We start from the raw sequence: 19,629 nt of genomic DNA on the forward strand, positions 1-19,629 counted from the left end.
AGCTGCTGTAGCTAGACTATCTCTGCACAGGTAAGGGCACAACTGGTATACCAGCCAAAGATGGTAATAGGCCTTGCTAGTCACAGAGGTTACATGGGCCTCCAGTGACAGAGATGATCTTAAGTGTAGTCCCATATTATGTACATGTTGTGTACATGATAGTTGCAATGGAGCTGGGCAGCTTATTGAATGAATGAATGAATGAATGAATGAATGAATGAATGATGTTTTTCTGAGATAATGCAGCCCCATTCAAAAAAGGCAAAGTTTCCAATTTTCATAATGAGGAATCATGCACCCATGCAAACAATTTCAATTTATTGGCCTTCACGTACCCTCAAGGCTCTAGTTTGAGTAGCTAAGCAAAATGAATACAGGCACATCTAAGATGAAGAGATGATTAATTCACTACACTTTTCACAAGCACACATTGAATATTTAGCAGTATCTTCCCCCACGTCCACTGTAGGAAGCCACAACTGATTGCAGTTTCTTCTGCAACAGATAAGTAAGAAGCAGAAGGAGACACAGAAGAAAGATGATATTTACCAATACATCTTTGTTTACTGTGTCTGGGGATGGGTTGCTGATTCAGAACTGTGGAGAAATAGTAAATACATCTAAGCATTTTAAAAACATACTGTGGTATGGCTGACCTTTTGTTAAACTTTATTTTGGTATTATAGCAGATTTTAGAATTTTTATTTAAAAATTTCAATCCACAATCACTCAGATGAAAAGCTGAACTGAAATATAAAGTTGCCCCATGGTACATGAGGTCTAGGAAGAAATAAGCTCCACTCCGGACACCTGCTGGATTGAATTCCCCCCATAGGCACTACTTTTTATCCAGCCCTGATTAGTGGACAAGTGTGTTCTAAAAAGGAAAACAGATCCTCCAAACCTATAGACTATTCATTCTTGCTCTAAAGCACAGCATTCATGACAAAGACTTGAATCCACTCAAGAATTGACTTGTTTATGGGCCATCCTAATTCAGCATTTCATACAGCCAGTGCATGTTACCTCACTTTTAAGGCTCAGGCAATGCCCATCTGATGGAGGTAATCCTAATACTCAAATGACAGTCAAGAGTCAAGTCAATATGCAACACAGCAAGGTTTTTTTCCCTAACTCTTTTTTCCATATTTACTTGTGTAACTTGAAATCTTCAAAATCATTAGCAATGTATTTCTAAAACCAATGAAAGTCAATAAAACAATCTGATAAAGCATCCAATTAAGAACTTCATCAAGTAACATTCTTAAAATAATATGTAAAATATTGTAATAATAATTAAAAATGGATAAATACTATTTTAAACATAAAAAGTCTTGACTTGAGCTTGAATCCTAATGAGCTGTTATCATTATTAACAGTGAGAGAGAGAGAAATAAAGATGAATGCCAAACAAAGAAATTTTGAATTTGCAAATAAACCAGAGAAATGGTCAGCATATAAGTTGCGAAAAGAAAAAGAAAAGAAAGTAATACTAAAGTTACAAGATGGAAATATTGTAATAACAGATAATGCAAATATGCAAAAAGTGTTGCACCAGTATTATTCTACTTTATTAAAAGGTCAAGAAATTTCCTTGGAAAAAGTGGATGAATATTTACACAAACAGAATTTACCAAAGGTTACAGAGAATCAGAGACAAATTATGAATGGACCTATCGCAATAAGGGAAGTTTGTGAAGCTATTAAAAAGACTAAAGCAGGAAAGGCACCTGGTCCAGGTGGTCTCTTATTATAAATGCTTTGAGGATTTTTACAACCTTTACAACAAACGATGAATATTATTTTACAGAATGGAAAGATTCCTGACAGCTAGAAAGACGCCAATATAGCATTAATACCTAAAGAGGCCCAAGAGTTGACTTTAACAAGAAATTATCAACCAATACTTTTATTGAATAATGACTATAAGTTGTTTACAATTATTTTAGCTAAAAGGTTGAAAATAATTTTACAGAACTTTATTCATGAAGATCAATATGGGTTTTTACCTAAAAGAAAAGTCCCTTAAATCTATTCTTCACCTCCACTGTATATTCATTAGGAATATTAGTGAGCTTATACCTTTAGTAGTACCAATAGGGAATAAACAAAATTTTGTTTGTTTAACTGGCAAACAAACAAATAAAGTTTTGTTTATTCCCTATTGGTACTAAACTCTTTCAAAAAGGCCCTGAGAGGTGTACAATAAGACAAAAGTAACACAGAGAGAATTAAAAGAAAAGAAATAGCCACTCCCCCAAATCCAATGACAAATTTCCTAACCGTTAATACACCAAGGAAAACAATCCCAACAGCATAAATTGCCTGCACTGCAGGGAGGGGACCCACCATAATGAATCTGCATCAAGTAACATCAACATTCCATGTACGCCAAGCAGTTTTTCATATTAAACCATTGCTATTTTATAAAAGAGTGTTCTATCATATGTAGTATCTGTGTCTGATATCTGGCTTGCCCCGCAACAGCCCGCATTTTAAAAAATCTTGCTGCGTTGTTGCCAGAGCAAAATCAGTTCTTGTTTACCTCTTCCCTCAGTTCATTACAGCATCACATCTGAGCACCCCTGGATCAGCGTGGAATGCAAATACAACTACTGGGCAATCACAGACGCATGCTGATATGAGATACAGATGTGTGCTTTAGTGATGTATACAACTGTCAGTACCCCTCACTTAAATCCATAATCGTGCTGTTTGTCTGAACTCATGGGAAGCTAATAACAAAGAATGAAGGGAAATCCTACTAAATTGGCTCTACCAGCTGACTCGTTTCTTTGTGAGATAAGTTTATTTGTACAGGTACCAAGCTCTCAGATACCAGCAGTGAAAACTGAGAGCTTCCTGTATATTAGTGTTTGCATCCTGGTCCAAGTCTGGGCAGAGTCAAAAAAAGATGAGGAACTGAGTATCACTAAAGGAGAAATCTGCCAAAGTCTTGGTTTTTGATACTAAGGAAGAGTAAATTAAACAGTTTCTTTATCTTAGTGCACTGGTATGGAACAGTTTGAGGGACACACTTAGATTTGAAGAATGTGCTGAGGGGGGCATTCCCAAAAGTTAGCAAGGCACGAACAAAAAATATATTTAATTCATTTTAACATTAAAGCAATTAAATACAGTTAGCAACAATTATACTGTTATTTTTTTCTGTTACATTAAAGATTCAAATTCCAAAGCATCTTTAAAAGGTCTGGAGAGCTCTGGGACCTCACATTGTATGCATGTAGCTCAGAATCAGTTCTAATTTTCTAACGCAGAAAATCCAGAATTAAGCAGCTCAGTAAGTAGCTACACCACCTCTGCTTGAGAAATTCTGATGGAGAGGTCATTACCTTCTCAAGACAGTCTGCTCCTCATACCATTAGGAAGTTCTTTCTAATTGACCAGAATCCATTTTCTTTCTTTGGTTCATAGCTTGCCCGTTCAAAAGCTGTGCAGCTGCTCTGTTTCCATACATAAAGACTTGAGAGGATGGATGGGGTGTGGGATTTAGCTTCCAATTATCTATTTTAATCTTAACAGAGAGTATTTGGAAGTTTGCTGTGCCTACACTTCAGCTCATTCCATTCTGCTGTGTCCCTGAAGCACCTTATAAATGCTAAGGCAGAAGAGAGACTGATAAGCACAGGCTTGTTCAGCTTGTCTTGTGATGAAAAGACACAGGCAGCCTCAACCAGCTTCTCACAGATGCAGCCTCAGAGGAAAGGGAAAGGAGGTGCAGCGAAAAAGCCTTGGTTTTCAGCAGTTGTTGACACCAATGATCAAAGCATCATGCTCAAAGCACCAATAAAAGGAGCAGTACTTCCTGCCTTCCAAAGATAAAGGAGGATGGGTGCTGCACTCTGCTCTGCCCATCCAGGTGAACACGAGGGAGCCTAGAGATGGATGTAGAGCAGTGTTTCTCAACCTTGGCAACTTTAAGATGTGTGGACTTCAACTTCCAGAATTCCCCAGCCAGCATGGCTAAGAAGCAAGAGGAAGAGCATCTATTTTGTATGTTTGATTCTACTCATACCTGCCAAAGAGTGTCTTTGGGGGTGGGAGCAGAAGAGTAATTCAAGACTGTTTCTCATGTTGCAAAACTGGAAAGGAAAATAGGGGAAAGAGACCACCTGATCCTGAACAATGATGGAGAATGTTTTGCTAGACACGCTCCCCGCCTAGGGGAGGCAATGCTTTATGGGGGCACTACAAGCAGCCTCCACTACTTAGTCAACCATATCCTTGAAATATGGGAAGTGTTCTAATCTAGGCCCAGCATGAAGTGCTCTTAGGAATGGATCGTGCACTTTTGTGCCTGGCTTGAATCCTTCTCATGGTCTTCTTACTGCAGTTACTGAAAATTGGCAATATTTTGATATGGGAAACAAATTGCAACTGTAATATATAATTAAAATTAACTTAGAATAATTTTAATGCTTCATTCCATCCACCCCAATTCAAGAATGAACAGTAAATTCTATCCCCACTCATACATGAGGTAACCCATCCACTTTGCCCCATACTTCACCTACTGCAGCCCTAGCCTGCACCAAATTTAAAGTTCCTTCCCCAAAGCTGTAGGATTAGAGATAATGGGAGTTGTAGTCCACTACATCTGGAAGGCACCAAGTTAGCTAAGATTGATCTAAAAGGCCCCCAAGAGTAATTATAAAGGTGGCACACATAATCTGTGCACTGTATTGTAATTTTGAGCTACTGTCTCAGGTTGTGCTCTCCTTTTTTTAAGGTGTCCTCTGATGTGGCAGCAAAACCAAACTGCCTTTGGTGATAGGGATGACTTGACTGTTTACTCTGGACAAAGTAGGAATGAGAGCAATGATAGGAAAACAAGAGCTGACAGATTCAAAGCCAGAGGATATTTGGTTATTGAAAAATCTCCCATTGATGCAGCAGAGATAGAGAAACTGCTGTTTTTCTTTTGTGCATCTCCTTGGATTGTGACCATATTGTTACCAGGGTGACTACATCGTTTTCAGATACATTTGTTTGTGGTTGTTGGGGAACTATCTATCTTCTACCATATATTTGTGTGAGAGTATGAATGGGCATGGAGGAAAGATTGAGTACCTGAGAGCACCTGAGACACAGAAGCAGAAGGCTAAGTTTTGGATGATTTCATGGAAAAATATCAGAATTGAGACTCCTAAGATGCAACTAGGGATGGTTCTTAAAACAAGAGACAGTTCTCAAAACATGGAATGGTTCTTAGAACAAGAGATGGTTCCCCTGTGAACTGGGTAAAGAGATGATGCTCAGGTGGAAAAATACCTAAAGGTATGAGAAGAGTACCAAGCTCAGACTTATCAAGCCTTGTCATAAATTATAAAAGTGTATGGGAATGGGTATACCATCGGAAGATGAACCCCCCAGGTCAGAAGGTGGTCAAAATGCTACTGGGGAGGAACAGAGGATGAGTTCAACTAGCCCCAGACGTGATGACGCAGCTAGCTCAAAGCCGAAAGGACTGCTAGCGGCCGACAGTGCTGGTGGTGAACGGCGAATCCGATGTTCTAAGGATCAACACGCCATTGGAACCTGGAATGTAAGATCTATGAGCCAGGGCAAATTGGATGTGGTTATTGGTGAGATGTCAAGATTCAAGATAGACATTTTGGGCGTCAGTGAACATTTCTGTTCACTGGACTGGAATGGGCCACTTCACATCAAATGACCACCAGATCTACTACTGTGGACAAGAGGACCACAGAAGAAATGGAGTAGCCTTCGTAATTAATAGTAAAGTGGCTAAAGCAGTGCTTGGACACAATCCAAAAACCGATAGAATGATCTCAATTCGAATTCAGGGCAAGCCATCTAACATCACAGCGATCCAAATATACGCCCCAACCACAGATGCTGAAGAAGGTGAAGTAGAGCAGTTCTATGAGGATCTGCAGCACCTACTGGACAACACGCCTAAGAGAGATGTTATTTTCATCACGGGAGACTGGAATGCTAAGGTGGGCAGTCAAATGACACCTGGAATTACAAGCAAGCATGTCCTGGGAGAACAAAACAAAGCAGGACATAGGCTGATAGAATTTTGCCAAGACAACTCACTCTGCATAACAAACACTCTCTTCCAACAACCTAAGAGACAGCTTTATACATGGACTTCACCAGATGGACAACACCGAAATCAGATTGACTACATCCTTTGCAGCCAAAGGTGGCGGACATCTATACAGTCGGTAAAAACAAGACCTGGAGCTGACTGTAGTTCTGATCACGAACTTCTTCTTGCACAATTTAGGATCAGACTAAAGAGATTAGGGAAGACCCACAGATCAGCTAGATATGAGCTCACTAATATTCCTAAGAAATATGCAGTGGAGGTGAAGAATCGATTTAAGGGACTGGACTTGGTAGATAGGGTCCCGGAAGAACTCTGGAAAGAAGTTCGCAATGTTGTTCAGGAGGCGGCAACAAAATACATCCCAAAGAAAGAGAAAACCAAGAAGGCAAAATGGCTGTCTGCTGAGACACTAGAAGTAGCCCAAGAAAGAAGGAAAACAAAAGGCAACAGTGATAGGGGGAGATATGCCCAATTAAATGCAAAATTCCAGAGGTTAGCCAGAAGAGATAAGGAATTGTTTTTAAACAAGCAATGCGTGGAAGGGGAAGAAGTCAATAGAATAGGAAGGACAAGAGACCTCTTCCAGAAAATTAGAAACATTGGAGGTAAATTCCAGGCAAAAATGGGTATGATCAAAAACAAAGATGGCAAGGACCTAACAGAAGAAGAAGAGATCAAGAAGAGGTGGCAAGAATATGCAGAAGACCTGTATAGGAAGGATAACAATATCAGGGATAGCTTTGATGGTGTGGTCAGTGAGCTAGAGCCAGACATCCTGAAGAGTGAGGTTGAATGGGCCTTAAGAAGCATTGCTAATAACAAGGCAGTAGGAGATGATGGCATCCCAGCTGAACTGTTCAAAATCTTGCAAGATGATGCTGTCAAGGTAATGCATGCTATATGCCAGCAAATTTGGAAAACACAAGAATGGCCATCAGATTGGAAAAACTCAACTTATATCCCCATACCAAAAAAGGGAAACACTAAAGAATGTTCAAACTATCGAACAGTGGCACTCATTTCACATGCCAGTAAGGTAATGCTCAAGATCCTGCAAGGTAGACTTCAGCAATTTATGGAGTGAGAATTGCCAGATGTACAAGCTGGGTTTAGAAAAGGCAGAGGAACTAGGGACCAAATTGCCAATATCCACTGGATAATGGAAAAAGCCAGGGAGTTTCAGAAAAACATCTATTTCTGTTTTATTGACTATTCTAAAGCCTTTGACTGTGTAGACCATAACAAATTGTGGCAAGTTTTTAGTGGTATGGGGATACCAAGTCATCTTGTATGCCTCCTGAAGAATCTGTATAACGACCAAGTAGCAACAGTAAGAACCGACCACGGAACAACGGACTGGTTTAAGATTGGGAAAGGAGTACGGCAGGGCTGTATACTCTCACCCTACCTATTCAACTTGTATGCAGAACACATCATGCAACATGCTGGGCTTGAGGAATCCAAGGCTGGAGTTAAAATTGCTGGAAGAAACATTAACAATCTCAGATATGCAGATGATACCACTTTGATGGCTGAAAGCAAAGAGGAACTAAGGAGCCTTTTGATGAAGGTGAAAGAAGAAAGTGCAAAAGCTGGCTTGCAGCTAAACCTCAAAAAAAGCAAGATTATGGCAACCAGCTTGATTGATAACTGGCAAATAGAGGGAGAAAATGTAGAAGCAGTGAAAGACTTTGTATTTCTAGGTGCGAAGATTACTGCAGATGCTGACTGCAGTCAGGAAATCAGAAGACGCTTAATCCTTGGGAGAAGAGCAATGACAAATCTCGATCAAATAGTTAAGAGCAGAGACATCACACTGACAACAAAGGTCCGCATAGTTCAAGCAATGGTGTTCCCAGTAGTAACATATGGCTGCGGGAGCTGGACCGTAAGGAAGGCTGAGAGAAGGAAGATAGATGCTTTTGAACTGTGGTGTTGGAGGAAAATTCTGAGAGTGCCTTGGACTGCAAGAAGATCAAACCAGTCTATCCTCCAGGAAATAAAGCCAGACTGCTCACTTGAGGGAATGATATTAAAGGCGAAATTGAAATACTTTGGCCACATAATGAGAAGACAGGACACCCTGGAGAAGATGCTGATGCTAGGGAGAGTGTAAGGCAAAAGGAAGAGGGGCCGACCAAGGGCAAGGTGGATGGATGATATTCTAGAGGTGACGGACTCATCCCTGGGGGAGCTGGGGGTGTTGACGACCGACAGGAAGCTCTGGCGTGGGCTGGTCCATGAAGTCACGAAGAGTCGGAAGTGACTAAACGAATAAACAACAAATGGGAATTCGAGCCCTTACCTGGAATGAGGTACCATAAATGGTAGGTTTCCTGGAATTCAAACATCACCTGGCTGCTAGTCTTTGAATTGGATAGGTATATATACTGTAGGTGTGTGTATAAGAGTGAGTGAAGTATTTGATTCAGGAAATGAATAATAAAAGTCGTAAAATTGTATTCATTTCTGTGTATCCTGAGTCATAAATAAAAACAAGAAATACTGAAGGTGTTATTTAGATCTTTATGACCCTCTATGTGCCAGGACTAGTCATTCACCGTTTTCTCTAACTTCCTGTAACTGACCAGAGATCTGAATTAGTGGAAAACAGACAGGATAACTTGTTGTTGTCTTATCTTTTTATAGAATCATAGGGTTAGAAGGGACCTTGGAGGTCTTCTAGTCTATCCCCTGCCCAAGGCAGGAACCCTCATACTATCGCAGAAAAATGGCTGTCCAATCTTTGCTTGAAAACCTCCAGTGATGGAGCACCCATGACTCCAGGAGGCAGGCTAGTCCACTGCTTAATAGCTCTTACAGTCAGTGAATTCTTCCTTATTTTGAGTTTGGATCTCTCTGTAAAGCTTGCATCCATTGGTTCTTGTCCTGCCTTCAGACACTACAAAGGATAAATCCACATCTTCCCTGTGACAGAGCTTCAAGTATTCGAAGACTACTATCATGTCTTCCCTTAGTCTTCTCTTCTTTAGGCTAAATATCCTTTAGCCATTCTTCACTGAATTTACCCTCCGAGACCCTCAGCATCTTTGCTGCTCTCCTCTGAGCTCTTTCATAATGAGGAAAGCACTGGGGTACACCATCATGAGGCAAGCTCTGTCCCTTTCTCATGTGCATGCAAGGGCATGACAAATATACAAAGGAGTAGAGCCTACATCATGGCAGCATTTGTAATTTCCCCCCTCCCTTCCCCCCTCCTGTAGATGCTTCTGATGAGTATACTGCATCTACCTCCTGTTTGGTGAGATGCAGGCAACAGTATGTTGGCTAGTAAAGCAGTCTTTAGATTAGAAATCCTAACTTGCATGGAATATTCTGAACATGCTCAGGGTAAGACTGGTATTTGGGTATACTTTTGCCATGGGGGCCAAAATGTGTGAAACTGACTGATATTGTCCACACGGTTAGTTGGCAAACTGTATGTGGGGTGAGTATGACTAAGGTTGGTAACGTAATTTATACCTTCTCTATCTTACTAGAAAGCATTATTTGAAAGCCATGATTACCCAAAACCATGACCAGGCAGAGGAGTCAATTTCTGTGGGTCCATTTGATGATGACAATGTCATATGGAAGATTGTGACTTGGAATGTAAAAAGAGTAAGTGGCAAAAGAGTGCAAGCAAACAAGCAAACAAGAAATGTGTGTCTGTGAAACTAAGAGACAGGGGAAGGATCTGAATGAAGGTGATCTGATTGTGTGCGATGGAGTTCATGAATATATGCAGGGAAGTGAAAGACTTAGTTTACTTATGAAAGAAAAAGCTAAAATGTATGACAAAGTATGAACTGGTATCATTTAGTTTGCTGCAGATGCATATGAAAGTAAGAATCCATACGTTGGTGATAGTTACATTTATTTTCAGCCCTTCAGGATATACCAGACTATGAAACCAGAGTTATGAATGCTAATGCTACTTCTATTATAAGGTTACAGTAACAGTATCTTGCAAATCTAAATGCGCTCTCCCCCATTATCTTCATGAGAACTAGGGAAAGGCATGTCTGACTTCCTCCCCAAGATGATGTCCATGGCACTTCAAATAAAAATTCATTTTGAAAAAGAAAAATGGCCATAATATTGGAGCATCATCAGATCTTTTAAGATTAGTGTTGCCTGAAATTGCATAAGATTTTCAGGTAAGAACATCAACGTCATACAACATTTAGTAAACTCTTGGCCATTTGGGAGGTGGGGGGTAGAATTGGGATCGATTATATTAAACCATCCCAATTTTTCACTTCTGGAATAAATTAATCTAAAAAGATTATTCTAGAATAGGGTAGAGCATTCTTAAAAGAACAAAAGTGCTTTTGCTAGATGCTGTGTGAGTCCTGTTTGCGTTAACTACTTAAAGCTGTGCTGGAGTTATTTCTGAGACAATCTAATTTTGGCCATCCCTTAAAATCTCTCTGTAAAACTATTTTCTTCAAACCCTTTTTTTGAGTTGTCTTATTCTTAGTAATCTGTTGTGCCACTCATATTTCTATCTTCACTTTTGTCTCTTTGTCTCAGAGCAACTGCATGAGAAATTACTTCTCCTACCTTCCCTATTTAAGACACAATGAGAGACATGTTTAAAAATATCAGAAGCAACAACATTGCAGAGAAGGAATCAGCAGCTCTGCAAGATGCATATTTCATTCTCTCTCTCACTTTGCTCTAACCAGTGCCTTGATTAGAACTGTCTGCATTGGATTTGGGAAGATCTAAAATCCAGAAGCAAACTGGGATCAAACACAGTTTAGTTACACTGCTAATACTAGTGTATACAAGTCATAGACCAACTTGTTGGTCTAATACTAGAGAGACTCAGGTTTAGGAAATACATTCAGCTGTAGAAATTCACTTTGGGCCAGTCACTATCTCTCAGCCTAACTTACTTCAAGGAGTTTAGGAAAAAAGTAGAAGAAGGGAGAGATATGTATACCACCAGGATCCCCTGGAAAAAATGCAAGATAAAACTATAATGAATTAATAAATAATTTGGATGGATCTTTCAACAGCCTAGAGCAAAATGGGCCAACCCAAGTAAACTCCAGTCCAAATCTGGATTTCCACTAAATTCTGTTCCTGATTTCCAATCCTCTGGAGCCATACACTTTATAAAGTGCTTTCTCAAACACTGACAGGGTGGAGTGGGAGATGGGAGCAATGAGAAGGATATTATATTTTATTTCACATGGTGATTGGTAAATGTTCATTCAAATCAAAGTGCCCTTGTAATAAGGTAAGCTGGGATAAATTAATTCCAACATTGCTGAGTAGCTTCTGAATGACTCATGTGCCTTTGTTCAGTCTCAGCAGATTCTCCTAGCAAGTTATTTGTGTCTGTGATTTGCTGGTAGCTGTCTTGACTTGCTGCATTAATCACGTTTTTAAATTATGCTTTCCTTTGTACAATCCCTTGGTTCTTCCAGGAAGGAGACCTAATTGGATAATTTAATTTGCTTCCCTTCAACAACTTACTGGGGTTCTTTTGGTTTTTGGTTAGCCAAAAAGTAGTACTGATTGTGGGGTTTTTTTTTTTTTTTTTTTTACATTCCCTTCTTTAATTCCATTATCCTCCCTTTCATTTCTTGACTATTGTGTTATATATTACTGTTGTTCTTGTTATTAGGAAAGTCAGTCCCAGTTTGGGGGGACCTCATCTTCAGACTTTAGAGTAATCTCCTGGCCCCATTCATGTCTCTTCCATATTGTTTCATATATTTCTGTATTTTTAACTAAACTTTACGTTATATTTTTGCCTATTATTTCTGCTTTGGGGTAAAGCTATCTTGAAAGCTGATCCTGAGCCCATGATATTCTCCAACTCATCTAACTTCCCTCTTCCATCTGCTCCAGGATGGATGATCTCCCATTTTGGAAAATAGAAATGCCAGGTATTAGGTAAATCAGTTTCCATCCTTAGGCAAAACACACAGTTTTCTGGTAGATGCAAAATGTAAGCAGATAAATGATTTTTTACAGTAATAAAATTAGAACTGAATTCAGTTTTAATCACAGTTTTGAATCTTAGACTTCATAACACACGTAATTCACTAAATCAAAGCTGCTTATGTGGCTATGCTTGCTATGTACAGTATTTATTGTTTCCATGCATACTTGTTTATTTTCTGATCATTTTAAATTATACATTAGAGCCTGGCATAGAAATTACTTTTCTTCCTCATGTTTTAGAATGTTATGGAATCAACTCTTTCCCAGAAACTTCTTGGTTGAATGGTAAGTTGTCCAGTCCCCAAATGAATGCCAAAAATAACGCTTTAAACCAATGCACAACATAGCCACTATGGAAGAGAGAGAGAATATAAGAATTAGGACAATACACAGTTACCTATTTAAAGTTTTGCAGAATTTACTTTTGCAGTGTTTTCTCTGGTTGCCGGTAGAGACTTTTTTGACTGTCCAACCAAATTTGTTATCATTTAACAACGGCTGGGCGACCCACAGTCCTTTGACAGTCTCCAGGGCCCTTTTCTATTGCAGCACCAACATTTAGTAGTGCTATTATCAGGTCATTTTTATGAACTGTGCTGTCGTTTTTCTTCAGGTCGTGATTTGCTGTAATACCTCTTTGGTGAAGGCAGCTCTTTCCGTATGACTGTTTTCAAAAGATTTTCCTAATTCTGTTTGAGTGTAGCCCTTCCCAGCACTATCTGCAATATATTTTGGCATCCAAATCCATAGAGGGTAGATGCACAGGTGCAGCACCTTGGGTTTACTATCATTAGTGTCTAAGGACTATACCTTTCTTACACCTGCTGGGAAAAAAATCTCTTTGGATTAAATCCAATATATTTAGCTATTTTAATTTTATTTTCACATTGGTCAACTGATCTAAGCTAACTAGTACTATTGTCATGAAGGTACTTGAACTACTACATCAGATATGACCTTGTTTCACTACTGGTTAAAATAATCTTCTGTCTCTGAAAGATGATTGTCTTCTACTGGTTTCAAACTCTGATAAACATATCTAATTTAACCCAGTTGCTTTCAGATCATTTCCCTGACTTTACTCATAGGAATCTGTCAGTTGGAATTGTGGTTCTGCTAACCTTATTTGAAGAAAAAGATATTCTAATTGATTTATGAAGAGTACAAGAGATTGTTGCTGTTTTCTATTAATATTTGGTACTGTAACCCTAACCGTTTTTTTAATATGAGCAGAACAAGCAAGGGTGACCAGTCAATACTTCCATTTAGGTGTACATAAAGCAAAAGGATATTGATTGTCATTAGCATATTTAGATGATGGGATGCAATGTGAAGATTTTTGAATTTGGGGGAGATTATTGTAATTTTGTGTGTGCTATTAATTTTTGCTGTTCTTAGTGCTAATTATTAATTTAAATAAATGTTGTTATTTCAGATAGGGGTGAGAGAGGGAGAAACAGCTGCCAAGATTTCAAATTTGGTGTCCCTGGTTTCCTTGGATGGGGCACTTGAGCCAGTACTGAATATAAAGAAAGGAACATACCCTCTAAAACTTAAACCAGGTTTTCAGTGCTGCCCCCAAAATAGACAAGTATATTTCTAACAGCTGGTGATAACATGTGAGTTTTCATATCATACAGTAGAAGAGTTTTCCTTCATATTTTGAATTCTTTTTAGCAGATTTCCCATATTGCTGGGAAGCATCATAGCTTTACAGTTATGGTGATTTGATAGTAATATCTTATTATCACTCTGTGATGTCTTAGCCACACAAACATTTTACTAAAACAAGCTTACCTCTGCCAAAGAAAGCTGAACTGTTCCACACTTATCTTTATCTAGCATCTGAAACATTTCTGAGTAGCAAAACAACAGCAGATGTTAGATTTAATAGTAATGTGTGATAAGCCAAAAATGCAAAACTAAAGGATGAATGGAGGTAATTAAAATCTGGCCTTCAGAATCTGAAGTTTGGCAACTTCTACATAGTTTAACAGGTAGTCCTTGCTTAATGACCACAATTGGGACCAGAATTTCAGTTGCTAAGCGAAGTAGTCATTAAGCAAATCCAACCCGATTTTACAACCTTTTTTGTGATGATCATTAAGTGAATCACTATGAGCATTAAGCAAACCATGTGGTCATTAAGCAAATCATGCAGTTCCCCATTGATTTTGCTTGTCAGAAGCTGGACAGGAAGGTTGAAAATGGCAATCACATGACCATGGGATGCTGCAACAGTCATAAATGCGAACCGGTTGTCAACCATGATCACATGACTGTGGGGATGGTGCAATGATCATAAGTATGAGGACTGATCATAAGTTGGTTTTTTCAGCACCATCGTAAGTCTGAACTGTCACTAAACGAACAGTTATTCAGTAAGGACTACCTGTACACAATAGTCATACAGTAATCCCATTTTGCTTGTATGGGAAAAACACCCTGGAGGGTTTCCTCTACGATGTGCACAAAACTCTTTTCTCCTTATGTAAGGCTTTAGAATTAAGAAGGCAACATGAACTTCATTTAACTTTCTTGTCAAAAGGCAATATTATCTAAAAATCTTTAAAGCTCTTCCTTACAGTGCAGGTTTACTGCAAAATTGTGCCATTAAAGTAAATTGGGTCAGACTAATCAGGAGAACAAGTTGCCCTTTTTGTGATTTCATCCAATAACCAAAACTAAAAGGCCCTGTGGAAAATGTTACTCCTAACTTCAGAAGTGAAGATCAGACAGGCATTGAGCTTTAATCAAATTGACTCACTGATTTGTCCAATTGGAAAACTTTCAACTTGGAATCCATTGTCTATACTTGCCGTCTGTGCATGTATTCTCGAAATTCTCTGACACTCTTTCCCCTTTCCCAAATATTCAAAAACTTTTCTGTGTATTATAACAAATTACTCTTCAATTGCAAATATCTTGTACCTTCAAACTTTTAAAAAATAACACTGATCCCAGTATAAAATGTTGCCATTTTTCAGCTTAGTCCTAATACGTTCTTTATAGAATCTGTATAGTGACCCAGATTCAAAGATGATTTGCAGGTCACAAAGCACATGCTGGAAATTCCTTAAAGAAAGTGCATCTTCCACATGAGTCAAGGGAAAGATGTGGCTGATTTAAAGAAGTGCTATGTACACACTCATGCATGCTTCAAATCATCATTTACCTTTCAAATCCAGATCTCTGCACAGACTGATTTTTTTATAGATCTGGCAAACATCGAGGAATTCACATACTTGCATTGAATAATAAAATCACAACAGTGGACTGAAGAATTTGGGCTCTTAACTTGGTTAAGAGCAGTTTGAGAGTTCTGTGGGAATGTCATACTTTTACTAAACATTTTACTATGGTCTACAGGCTCCTTGTTTTCTCACATTTTAATTAAGTTTTTTTTAAAGATGTAGGAAATTCTAAAGCATTTTGAAACTGACAGAGAAAAAAAGTGGAAGATTCTTTTAGAGGATAGGATAGGATCTAAAATAAGGGAAATTTGAAGAAACAGTTCAGAATAGTTCTGCATCTTGGACAAGAAAAGAGGGGAACCCAGCATCTAGGAGGGGGAAGGGTTCACATGAAGGAGATCAAAAAGGTCAAGATGGGGACTGCAGTTGTGTGATTAAAGGCCTCTCCCCTTCTTATGCCCATCACACATGCATCACATGTAAAAAAGGCAGGGGTTCACTTGCACAGCCACTTTGACTTTTTTGACTCCTCCCCATGGATTCCCTTGGCCAGCAAATATTTTATATGTTCTCTAACCAGAGATGTGCTTTACACATACAGAATATACAGTATGCTCAACAGAGAGTTGTTCTATGCTGCTATAGCTATTGTGCATTCCTGTACAAGTCAACTCTCTTTTTTACAAGTACAACATACAAGCCAGTTACTCAGTATAGTACATAGCAAGACAGCAGTCACACTGTGGATCTTGAGTAGAGTTTGCAATCAGTATCTTAGGCAGCTATTGGTCTGACTGGGGCTTGTGAAAGAATAATATGCCTTCAATGCATATGTATCTGCTTTGCCAGATAGAATGGTTTTGGGATCTTGTCCTGTTTAGCTCTTTATCTAATATTACAAATTAGAGACATTTTTCAGTAGTCTTCAGTCACTGACAGATGGATTTTTGTACTCAGGCTAAAAATCTTTTGCCTGTTAGTAAAAATTCTTTCTGGGAGATGTAAAGCAGTAGCAGATTCTTTCTTTCTGGTTTCAGGAATACTTACTGAACAGGCATTCTAGGCGAATCATACAGGCCACAAAGCCATCAAAATCAATGGTCAGCTTGCTACAGGCATAGCGAATAGCTATACTTTGCTGGACTTTGTTGTTGAGAGTGAAGCCTGTGAAGAAGGAAAGCCAGTAATTAATAATTGGGCATGTGATTGTGCTGATCCCTCTTAATTTAATTCTGCCAGTTTAGTATAGCTTAGAGCAGTGTTTTTCAAACTTGGCAACTTTAAGATATGTGGACTTCAACTCCCAAAATTCCTTAGCCAGCTGGCTAGGGAATTCTGGGAGTTGAAGTCCAGACATCTTCAAGTTGCCAAGGTTGAAAAACACAGGTGTAGAATTGTAGAAAGATATTAATGGATTATTGGCTATTCCTCCTAACAGGTATGTATATTCTCTGCAGCAGCTGTCCCCAGTTTGAAGTTCTCCTGGTGATTTGGGACTGCAATTATCAGGACTCCCAGCCAGCCACTGGCCATGTTGGCTGGTGTTTAAAAGTACTGAAGTACAATGCATCTGGAGGAAACCAGGTTGAGGAAAATATGTTCATTTTAAAAGTAGGTCAGTTGCTTACTGGGGTTTGATAAGACTTAGAGGCTTATGGGCGGCATGCTTACTTAAGCCCCACCCCTACCCTCCACTTTTTCTTTTTTTTTCCTCCATTAATTTTTGACCACTGAATGGACTAGGAAACTGGCATGTGTAGGAAAATGTAAAAGAATGAATGCATTTATTAAAAGGCATACATTTTTGTCAGCTGCAGATCACTTCATTAGATACATGGAATGATGTCAGAGTCCATAGGGTAATAGTGCTCTTCTACAATGTCCAAAAGAATGAAATTACTCTTGGCATGCTTCTTTTTAATTTATTATTTAATTGTCTTGATTGACAAATATCACTCAAGTCATTTATTTTAAATATTGAAAAAAACTCTGGATAGATGGTATATAGCTCCTGGGGCAATTGCCCAGTTGCTTGAATCTAGTTCACCACGTCCACAAAGACAGATGTGTATACACTGGTCTACACTGGCAGTATGTGAAAAGCTAGGAGGAGAATATACCTGCTACTAGCCTATTGGCCCTGTGTATTCAAGAGATGTTAGGGGCATCTAAGCTTAGGGCTCATGGGGCAGCAGATTTCCCAGTAACATACTTTCCTCCTGACTCATAAAAGGTGGAAAGAACATCAAGAGAACTGTGTGGATGAGCCCTTAGTCTCTCTTGCACACACAGAATATCGTGACGTGGCTAAGTGTGTACAAAACTCTTGATTAGGCAAAAATGTAGTTGGGCAACATGTGGGAATCCAGTCATCACTGTAGCACATTCTATGAACTAGTCCATCATGTTAATTCATAACATGATTTATTATGTAGATAGAGTGTTGTATCATGACAGCAATTATATTTTGTCAACCTGAATTTGGGACATAGCATGTTGTCTCTCCAACCTGTGAGAAGTAAAGTTGCCAGAATTAGATACCAAGAGCTGACACTGCAGGGGCAAGCTGATGTTTTGGAGAATCACAGGGAAGAATAATTTTGCAAGTTGTGATGGTAGAATCATTTTCCCATCACAATTCTACAGTAAGGGGAGAAATCACACCTGTTAGCATTTTCAATCTTCTGTAATTTGGGGTTTCAGAGTCCTGGAAAAACTGTCCTAGTGAAGATTTTCACAGCACTAATCAGCTGTTATGCCTCAATACCTCCAGCCCCATAAGGCTGGGCATTTTAGGAATTTTAATCCCAACCCATCTGAAGAGTGCTAGGTTGAAGAAGACTGCTCTATAATATAAACTAGATAACCCATGACCTGTTGGGTTATCCTTTCAGAGATATTTCCTTAACTAAACAGAGAAACAGAATGACCACAGGTGGGCAAAAAAAGCAGTGGGAGCAGGAGCAACTTCCAACATCCTGCTGGCTTCCGCATTGACTTTGCTTGTGGGAAGCTGGCAGGGAACATCAGAAAGCAATCCTCCTCCTCCTTAGCTGACCTGCGGAACTGCCTGCCACTTTGCTAGGGGAGGGGGAACAAAGTGGGCTGCAGACTGCAAGGAAAACTGCACTCCCACTCCCCATCCTGGTGTGTCCCCAAGAGACCCCTCCAGGGAGGAAAAGGGCTCACCTGTCGACCTCCAGCACCCCCTAGCCAGGCCTACCTCACCAGCAGGCATCTGAGTTTCTCCCTTGTCCTTCCCTCATCACCCACCACCATTAAGAGATTTCAAATTTCAGCCTCAGTTCCAAAGCAGCTAATTGCCACTTGCCCATCAGGCCCTGCCACCAGCCAATTGGGCACAGGGCCAGAGGGAGGTGGGAAAGAGGGCAGGGATAAACCCCTCCCATCTTCCCATGTGCCACATAACCAATGGGTTTCTGGGAAGTGTAGTCGGAAGGCACGGTGGCTTTGAAGTAGCCACAACTTTGCCAAATTTCAATCCCATGGGAGTAATAGGTCCCAGATTTTGGATGCATTCTTTAAGTTAGCCCATCTGAGGTACATTGATTCAAAAATTGTTGCCCTATGATGCACCATAAGTTGCCCAATTGAAGGTTACAAACAGACAAACACTGAGAGTTTTAGTAGTACATAGATTCTGTCTCGTATCTATTCTTCTGAAATGGTCATGGACTGTGATGGAATGTGTCTCTGAGTGGGGAGGTGATGCTATGGAGGTCACAGGAGAGGAAGAAGAGGGTACATTCCAGGGGGAGAAATGATCTTACAGTTTAGAGGACCTTGGGTAGCCAGCCAAGAAGCTGAGACAGGACCCGCCTTAGATTCCTTGGAGTATTTCTCCCTAGCACCTTTTGGCTTTGCCTAGTTTGGCAAGATTCTGTGTATGGTAGAAACAATAAAGAACTAGAGCCTCATTCCTGGCTCAGCGCTGTTTCTTTGCCTCAAACCCTGACATGGACCTTACAATCCCTCATCAAGTCTTGAAAAGGAATGTATCATAAGCTACTTCACAGGATTTCCCCTGTTCTTCTGTTTGAAAGATAAGTACCCAATTAGTGCAGCTTTAATGCATTCAGTCCACTGAAATGGGACCCCTGGTTGCAGAGAGACAGTTTCATACAAAACATACTTTTGTCAGCGTTTGAAGTTAAATTACTTAAAGTACTTAAATTAACCAGCTGCAGCTATCGTTTGCTGGTCTAGATGGATATATGTGTTTACTGAAAGTCAGCATTTTCCCTCTTTGGAGAGAGAATCTCTTTTTTTTTTCCTCTTTCTCCTGAATGGATACTTTTTCCCCTGTACAAAGAGTTCTGTGGCACTCTGAAGATAAAATACTATGAGCTG

The 19,629-nt window shown here is 39.5% G+C and overlaps 1 protein-coding gene across 1 annotated transcript in view; it reads right to left on the bottom strand.

Moving 5' to 3' along the window:
• Positions 1-12,102: 12,102 nt before the first annotated feature.
• Positions 12,103-19,629, bottom strand: part of LOC134497987 (calpain-8-like) — a 58,270-nt gene continuing 50,743 nt past the window's right edge. Inside the window, exons 19-21 of the mRNA XM_063304054.1 lie at positions 16,306-16,422; positions 13,862-13,920; positions 12,103-12,414 (exon numbers count right to left, since the gene is read on the bottom strand). Coding sequence (XP_063160124.1) covers positions 12,391-12,414; positions 13,862-13,920; positions 16,306-16,422 — 200 coding nt within the window. The 3' untranslated portion in view covers positions 12,103-12,390. The remainder of the gene's footprint in view (positions 12,415-13,861; positions 13,921-16,305; positions 16,423-19,629) is intronic.

This window comes from Candoia aspera, chromosome 1 (assembly GCF_035149785.1).
Source record: "Candoia aspera isolate rCanAsp1 chromosome 1, rCanAsp1.hap2, whole genome shotgun sequence".
In the NCBI taxonomy this organism is placed as follows: domain Eukaryota; kingdom Metazoa; phylum Chordata; class Lepidosauria; order Squamata; family Boidae; genus Candoia; species Candoia aspera.